Here is a 9,392-nt window from a genome sequence, read left to right as displayed (position 1 = left end):
AAACTACAAATGTTGCTGTATTAGGCGAGTGTGGTCGTTTTCCTATGTATATTGAATCTGTAAAGCGGGTTATTAATTACTGGATTAGAATTTTGAAGGTAGGAGATGACAGATATATTAAAAAGGCTTATAGTATGCTTATGATGGCAGACCAACATGGTCATAGGAATTGGGTGACATATGTAAAGAATATATTGCTTAGTTGTGGATTTGGATACGTTTGGTATAACCAAGAAGTATTGAATGAATCTCATTTTATTGCTTTGTTGAAACAATCACTTAATGACCAGTATCGCCAGGAATGGCATTCTTCTATTATAGATTCTGAAAAACTTAAATTTTACTCTTGTTTTAAATCAAGTTTGTGCCATGAAATTTACTTAGACTGCGTCAATATACGCAAATATAGAAATGCTCTTGCGTGTTTCCGATGCTCATCACATAACCTTGAGATTGAATATGGTCGATACTCTAATATTCATCGTGATCAAAGGTTTTGTAAATTATGTAAAAATGTTGTTGAAACAGAATACCATTTTTTGCTCAAATGTCCTTTTTACTCTAATATTAGAAAAACATATTTACCAAGGAAATATTATGAAAATGCCACTTTTAACAATTGTATCATCTTGATGCGTACAAAAAATGAAAATTTGTTAAGGGATATTGCTATGTATATATACTTTGCTATGCAACATAGAATGGTTTACTACAAGCGTTGTAAAAATGTTATAAGTAAATTAATACTTACCTCAGTAACTTGTGTACTTTTGTTCGGTAATGATATTAATTGTGTAACATCTGTAATTACTTGTGATCTCGGGGGCCTTTGAGATGGTTGCCTGACGTATCGGTGGGTACCACTAGATCAACCACACCTACGTGGGTGACGTCTCGATGACTTAGACGGGATGCAAGTTATTGCATGGGTGTTCCCTGTGCTAGAGTATTGTGTAGAGTATTTTATTACAATGTGTACTCTTTAGATCCCTTCTATTTCGTTTCGAAAAGGTATTTAATACATGCTACACATTCGAATCTGTATTCCGACTTGCACTTCTTTATTTCTTAACTCTTTAGCTTTCGTGTTTTTTTGTGTTTTTTTTTTTTGTTTTTTTTGTTTTTTTTGTTTTTTTTTTTGTTCTTTTTTCCATTCTCTTGTTGGTTTCTTGTGGGATTTTTCTCTCATTTGTTTGTTTTGTAATTGTGTTTGTATTATATTGTAAATTGTTCAACCGATGTTACCATTGTTGCTTTTGCACATTTGTAATATACATATTTGTTGTCTTGGGCCGGTGGCCTTTAGCAAATAAAATATTGAACTTGAACTTGCATTTATAAAGGACGACTTGCCTGATCCTGATTCACCAATGATAGCAAACCGTATCACTATATTTTGCCAAAGATTCAACTCTGAGATGATCTTCTTCTGCAAAACGGAATATCCTCCTGTGATCAGTGTTGCTTCATGTTTGTCTTGCAGATTATCCACGAAGAGATCCTAAAATATGTAAGAAACATTTAATATACATTCTTAATGACACGTTGCATAGACCTATTTTCATAAAGCATTTAGCCTATGGGACGTACATGTGCTTTCAAAAAGTTTCTCCCCCTTCGCCCCCTCTTGCGCCAAATTTTGGATCCATCCCTTTTGCAAGCTTTGTGATCTGTATTCGATTGTGAACATCGTCCACAACCCTGGTACTTGATTCCGTTTGCATTTTAAGGAATACGTAATAGTCTTTCGTGGGTATCCGACGATTGTTTATGGGTCATTAGGGGAAACTGAGATAAGTTAATTTAAACAATTTTATGACGGTTAGAATGGTTTTGTATAAAGTAATAAAGCAACAATATTAACTTACCATTGACCCGTCATCAGAATCATTCACAGCTGCATTCGCTAAAACAATAAAGAATCACATGCGAGGAAATCCTAGGTTACTATTATATACTTTTTGTGTAACACGTTTTATAGATACACATAATAGTTTTCCTTTCTAAGAAATAATATTTCCTCCCCCGTAGAGGGTACATTACGAGGCAAACCTCGGCAACCACTTGAAGACAGTTGCATAGCTAATATTATGCAGACAACACGACAGGTTAATACAATTAGAAAATACGCCTTTATATGTAAATAGGAACTCGTTTTTAATCAGTTATGTGTATGCAAATGTGGCGTTAGCGGTGATACATCATATCTTATTCTGAATTAGTTTGATTAGTGTGACAGAATGGGCCGTACGTGGAGAGACAGTTAACCAGACTGTGAAATATATATATATTCTTCAAAGTGAATTGGTTTCTTGGACAAATTTAAAGCATTTCATATTTAATTAAAATCACTTTAACGTCTAAGCTACTGAAAGATTACTTCATGCTGCAAATTCCTCTTAGTATTCTATAGACGACCGAAAAGCTGAATAACTCTTTAAAATCGAAGAAAAGAAGCTGAGTAGTAAAATAAGATAAATCCCGCTAAACGCTGATAAAGTTTACTTTAATATTTGTAACATTTTTGCCAAGATCGATTTAATTCAGAAAGATATCAGTCTTAAGAAGCCTTCGATAATCGGACAATTTTCAAACGACACTAGACAAAAGGTACTATACTTATCGGCGACTTACCGCCCCAAATGTATTCTTGCAAATTTGTGTTTATGTCTTTAGCGTTTACTCAGTGCCATTTAACCGGGTTTATGTTTAAACTGTTGGCTACTGAGCTTGTTTTTGTAGTTTTAACTAAGTATTGAAAGGTTGTCGTTGTTAGTTTTGTTTTCATAATCGGTCGTATCCTGCCATGCAGCGATATAAAGCGCGATAACTCGATCGATACAACCGCACGAAAGACCACGAGTTGTTTGAAAAACAGTTGATCAAAATGTGTATGGGGGAATTGTTCATTATCTCTACGATATTTCGGGCGATTTATGTATGTTACGAAAAATCAAGATTATCTTTGGAAATGCACGAAAATACAGAGATCTTTGTACGATATAGTTGGAATTACTAAGGGTTCGTACAAGTCAAAAGGTTCGGGTTTATAAGTTATTAATCGGTAAGTTGAGACGTAATGTGTACGACTTGGTACAATACTCTTCGAGTTAATAATGATCTTTTAAAAAACGGAATTAAAATACTACAACATGATATGGGCTTTCAAAATTAAGTAGCCCCATCAACTGCGTTGAAAATCAATGCTAAATATTGAAAAAAAACCTTCCCGTCTTAACAAGTGCGATACAGTCTCATATATTTAAACATAAACAGTCGAAGCCCACAGGCGTATACTCGATTGGATCGTCTTTCTCGTTGACACGAACTCGATGTAAAAAAAGTTCTTGTACGCGAAGTAATATCGTAGTGGATCAGTCATCATTTGGCACACTTATGTTCGCGTTGTGTCTCATATTTTCGCAATGGTGTAGAAATAGCTTTAAGTCAGCAAGATCATAAGACATCATGAGCAATTGAATGTCGTAGCGTATGGTAAGCTGTACGCGAAGCTATCGACGCCGATCATTTTCAAACAGCTTATGTTCCGTAGGCCATATCCGTCAGGTGGCAAAGGTTTGAATTCATACGACATCTAGCAAAATATTTCTTCTCCCTCACAGCGCCAGCTCGTTGCAACTCAAAGCAAAAGTCCCGACAGCGTCAAGGGTGTGAAATTACAATATTACCGAGTTCCTTTGGACATTTGTCAACAGAAGTTTTTAGTTAATGCCGATTATTTGCTTAACGACAGCCGACATTCGCACGATAGTCCACCTAATAAATGAACAAGCACCGACATTATCCAGAGTGTTAACTGATAATGCTGAATATAAACAAACGTAGCTTATATAATGCTTCGTCTCAAATTACACACTTAAACGGAATTTTCATCTGGAAAAAGGGGAAAAACAGTGACATTATGATTAGTGTAGAATAACATATTATTCATTCAACTATAATGCGAATATAACACGTACCTTCATTGTCTGTCTGAATGGCTTTACAGATTGCTTGATTTCGACCTGAAACGAAACCAATATTAAAGAGAAATTGAACATTTTCATCAACTGGTATAACCTGGTTTAAGAATGGTTCAATTATTGTGACATGAATTGACTCAGTATAAGTAAATGAGCCTAACTACACACATAACGAATTTTAAAAAAAAATCATCTTAATTTAATTAATTGTGAATTATACCCGACGTGACATAAATATGAAAAATACTTAGATGATACGAAACCAGACATTTAAAATAGCATAAAATAGTTAAAAATAATATACCCTCCGCATTATGAAAAGCATTGATTTCAACAGGATTTGAAGGCAATTCAAAATGATTCCCATTTTCGCACAAACTGATTTTCTATATGGCTGATGAAGATTTGGTAAATGGACTTTTAATAGTTCATATAGTTTTGTCTGATACTGGCAGTAACAAACTAGATTTAGAAAGCAATTCTAACAAAGGTTGACAACTACTAATTAGAAAAAAAGCGTTTCGACATAGTTGCATCAGTTTTAATGATTCTACAAAGTGGCGTCAATATTCCTGATGCTACATGTTGGCGTTAGTGTTCTTGATTTTACAAAGTAGTGTCAATAAACTTGATTCTACATAGCTACGTCTGGATTCGTTATTATACAGAGGCGTCAGTACTCTCGACTTTACATAGTATCGTCATTATTACTTATTCTACGTAACTGAGTAATTATTCTTCATATAATTCACTGGCTTCAGTATTATTGTATTATTGTTGCTTCATAGTTGCGTCATTATTTTTCATTTTCCATAGTGGCGACAATATTCTTGATTCTTCGTAGTTGCATAAATATTCTTAATTCTAAATTATGGCGTCAGTATAACTGAATCAACACAAAAGTGTCAGAAATAATTATGTTACATAGTGGCGTCCGTTTTCTTGATTCTATTATTGTATTTTATAACTCGTACCTTCGTTGTCTGTCTGAACGGCTTTAGTGACTGCTTGATTTCGACCTGAAAGGAAAACTCTCCTTATCGTACATGGTGAAGATCTACAAAGGCAAATGTCTGAAGAATGTTTGCCTTATTCTGAATGTTTCTTATTTAGTATTGCTTTTGATCATTTGAATTGTCTATGCTGCAAGTAATCTTATTTATATTTGCGCATCCAGGCCTCTGAAGTTTCATTTATGTTACAAGGAAAACGTAAGAAAGGTTGAATTAAAAAAAAAAGATGGCCTATATCGCTCACCTGATTAAAACATTGTGCTATAGACTTGATGATCATTAAAGGACAATAACGGGGATTTGGCTTCTCTGATGTATAATGCCAATTCACATTCTCACCAAACTTTGTGATTATTGGACAAATGCTTAAAAAGTTATTGATAGGACAAGAGCAATTTTAGGTTATTTCTATAATTAAAGTGCAATAACTCTCGGGTAACTACAGCAATTTTGCTAATTATCAAACACGTTCATACATATTCTGACCAAATTTGGTCAAGATTGGAAAAAGGGTTAAAAGTAATTGATCGGACTGCATACTGGATGGTGCCTGTCTGCCCTTCCATACACCATAGGTGGAACTATTATATGTCCAGTTTTTTTAAACAGTCGTGTAAAAACATGACAAATACGTATTTGTTTAAAAGATACAATTGGCAATAACTCTTACAATATTTAGGTTGGATTCATGAAGTTTGAAGTTGGTACCTTTAAAGATTTTAAAACAATAAAATAAAAAACAACAACAGGTGACCCAAATTCGAACTTGACAAAAAAAAATCAAAACAACCTTTCTGACAAATTTCGTGGAGGTTTGGGCTGTAAATGTTACCTCTAGAGGGTTTAACAACGTTTTTCTATATTTGGGCATTTTGACCTAGTTTTTGACCCCGGATGACCCATATTCGAACTTGAGCTAGAAATCAACGGTACAACATTTCTGACAAATTTCCAGAATATTTGGGCCGAAAATGTTACCTTCAGAGTGTTAACAAGGTTTTTTTCATATTCTGGCACTATGACCTTGTTTTGACGCCAGATGACCTTTATTCGAACTTGATCGAGAAATCAACGAAACAACCTTTCCAGGATATTTGGACTGTAAAGGTAGCCTCTAGAGTCGTCCGAGTAATTACTGGAACAAACATCCTGACCAAGTTTCGTGACAATTGAGGCAAACATGTGACCACTTGAGTGTTAACAAACTAAAAGTGGACGGACGACGGACGACAGACGTTGGACGACGGACATTTATCGATCCTAATAGCTCACCCACAGCTTACGGCACAAAACTTGTATAATACACAAACATTATACAATCTGTTGAGTTTAATTGTGGATTAAGCTGTGTAATAGACCGATGAACCCTGCAGTCGTCATTATTTTCTTTCATTAAATCTTCCGTCCTAGAATAATCGTATGCATATGCAATAAAATCGGGACCATGGGAAGGCGAATAAAATACACCTAATTATGACATATTTTTCCGAGGAGCTTGTTGAATTATAATACGGGCTCTAAACCGAGCGAAGCTCGGCAGAGCTCTAATACGGTCACACATAGCACTACTTTCGGTCAAAAGTTGCACATACTATCAGCCTGAAAAAAAGACGTAAAGGTGATGGAACCAGTATTTTTTCTGTTCATAAACTATATTGAGCGCGTGCATGCCGGAAACCAACGTCATCAGAGCGTGACGACACGGAAGAAAACAGGCCCATGCAATTTAAACTATGCGATGCGGCGAAATAGCGCCCCACTAGTTATTAAAATAATTCAAAATATGCTTATAAACAATTACTACTCTTGGTAAACTCAAAAAGACAAATAAAACATATTTCTATAGATTGTCTGAGATATATACTTTGTTTTCACTTGTTTATTAAAGATATTCATACGCATTGTTTACTATTCTATACGAAGGTCACACTTGACAGTGACTGAGTTAGCAGGTGTCATTTTAGGCTTTACAATATCGATACTATTTAGATGTTTGACAGTTGTTGATCGGATAGAAATTGCGAAGAATTAATTCCTGTTGGATTAGTACCGATTTAATTACGACCATGGATTATACCGGTACACATAGCAGAGCTTGTCACGTCAGCCAGGTACAGTATGATTATTTTGTAAAAACACTTTTTAGTAATTTCATAAACTTATGACATGCGGTTGACCAGTTCAGAAATCGCTATGACTGAGCGAGTTATTGTCACTGAAAAGATGGATGGGGTGTACCGTCTGTGAACCTCAACAATGGATGAGTGAGATGTTTTGACTGAGATCAAAGGATGGGAACACGTTTTAATTACCAACACGCTGGTTGAGAGATTGAAACTAAAAAGATATACAGGAATTGTGTGACAGGTGAACTCTTGTGCCATGCAACACCACTTTTGTGTAAATTAAGAAGTTGGGCGGGGAGGGTGCGGGAGGGGTATCCCCTCCTGCCAAGTGAAACCATGGCGGAGCACAAGATTATGACTGAAATGATATTACTGAAAAGATCAATGGACGGTTGCGGTCCGACACCATGTGAATGAAAAAGATTGTATGTAATATTAAAATATTTAATATGTAAAAATATATGACCAAAAGTGGATTATTTGTTTATTATATGTATCATAGAGTACACAGTGACAAACACATTTTTTTATAATTCTCAGACCAAGAGATCAGCCAAGGGACCGAATCGCCCCAATCAGATAGCTCGACTGGCCACAACTGCAGTCCAAATACCAGGTAACTGAAATGCAACACCACTTTTTTGTGACAGATGTTATTAAATTAAGAAGTTGGAAGGGGAGGGAACGGGAGGGGTTTCCCCTCCTGCCAAAAACACCCATGGCGGAGCTTTAAAATGGAGGTGCATCTCTTAGATAAATACAACTGCACCCCTATATTTAAGATGGAGGTGCACATCTTTAATATACAACTGCACCTTTATATTTAGACCGTCATGCCTTTTCTTAGACCTGCACCTTAAAAAAAATAGGTGCAACTCCATTTTTTCAATTTACATGAACATCGCCGTTTATTTTTCACCCAAATGGTAAGCCAAACTGTACTGGCTTGCTCACACTCAATTTCATGGTCAAGTTTGTTATAAAATTGCCATTGTGTCAAAATTTCTGCTTGTTAATAAGTAAAAAAGTCTAAATGAGATGCTTAAGGAAGTTTGTGTTGTTGACAGTAAATACTGTAAACACTCTCTGCGATTCACTCAAATCTGCATGCGATAATGTACCAGTCAATTGTAACCCCCCCCCTCTCCAGCCAACCCTGGCTAAAATCCCCGCCCTGTGGGGACGAACAGATGGTAGGGTCCCCGCCAAATGCCCCTGCACCCCAGGGAACCCAGGTAAGTCCCATTCCCCGCTATATTTAAAGCGAAGACAAAACCACTGCATTCACCCGGCACTGCGGGCCACCTGAAAGGTAAACACATGGCCCATTTCCCCGTCTATCCCCTGTATACCCCCGGACCTGGGGGGGGGGCGTGGTTACAATTGACTGGTGCATAAGACCCCAGCTTCTCGATAAATCTTAAGCGTAACGGACTAAAGAAGCTTGAACCTGTTATAAAATATTTCCATAAATTGGGGCAAAGAAACATGACATACAAAATAAAAAAGTCATGTACATACAGTGTAATAATGCTCAATAGCAATATGTTTGGTCATAAAGAAGTTGTGTTACTATAGTTTAGATATCAGTGTAAATCACTTGTAAATGGGATATGTAAGATTAGCACAAATTACAGACTTTTTTGTATTTCAGAATGCATCCAAGCCACCTGGTTTTTGACATTACTGCTGTGGACAGATTTTCAGCAATGCAGGTATTGCCATGTTATGTTTTACTGGAGGCAATAAGTTTGGAAAAAACCCAGACTTTTGTCAAGGTTTCCCTGAAATAAATTGCCAGTATGTTTCTTGCTCTTTGATATTAACATTCGCTTGTTATGACATCATGATCAGTGTTTATTTCAATAGCTCATTGATGAACTGTTTCTTTCCGAATTGAATTTCTTTCATGCCGTTTTTGTTGCGCCTTTGAGATAATATCATTTTCTAATAAAACTGCTGACCTTCATTGGTCTTTGGACTGTATTGTGCATCTATTCGCACATTTTGTTTGCTCTTTTAAGCAAACGTTGCATTAATTGCAAACAAGTATCACAACTTACTACACATGATGCAGAATTATGTTTAATTAAGTGTGCATATGATATTAAGCTTATGAACATGAAAAACATCTACTTAAACAATCACAGCAACACAATGAGATCCCTATCTAAAGAAATATTGCTACTTTTCATTCATTCATACTGTCAATCATTCATAAATATATTCATTTACTTGAAGTTAATACATTGAAAAAAATTACATCTCTG

At 35.8% G+C, this 9,392-nt stretch overlaps 1 protein-coding gene across 1 annotated transcript; it reads right to left on the bottom strand.

Moving 5' to 3' along the window:
• Window positions 1-1,162: 1,162 nt before the first annotated feature.
• On the bottom strand, window positions 1,163-6,955 carry LOC128225893 (uncharacterized). The gene is made up of 5 exons (XM_052935791.1): window positions 6,916-6,955; window positions 4,958-5,002; window positions 3,981-4,025; window positions 1,869-1,906; window positions 1,163-1,501 (listed from the first exon to the last, which is right to left on the bottom strand). The coding sequence occupies exons 1-5, from the start codon at window positions 6,953-6,955 to the stop codon at window positions 1,232-1,234; spliced, it is 438 nt and encodes a 145-aa protein (XP_052791751.1). The 3' UTR covers window positions 1,163-1,231.
• Between the last annotated feature and the right edge of the window lie 2,437 nt (window positions 6,956-9,392).

The sequence above is a fragment of the Mya arenaria genome, chromosome 3, assembly GCF_026914265.1.
Source record: "Mya arenaria isolate MELC-2E11 chromosome 3, ASM2691426v1".
NCBI lineage: Eukaryota > Metazoa > Mollusca > Bivalvia > Myida > Myidae > Mya > Mya arenaria.
The sequence above is the reverse complement of the archived record's forward strand: the minus strand, read 5'-3'. Positions and strand labels throughout refer to the sequence as shown.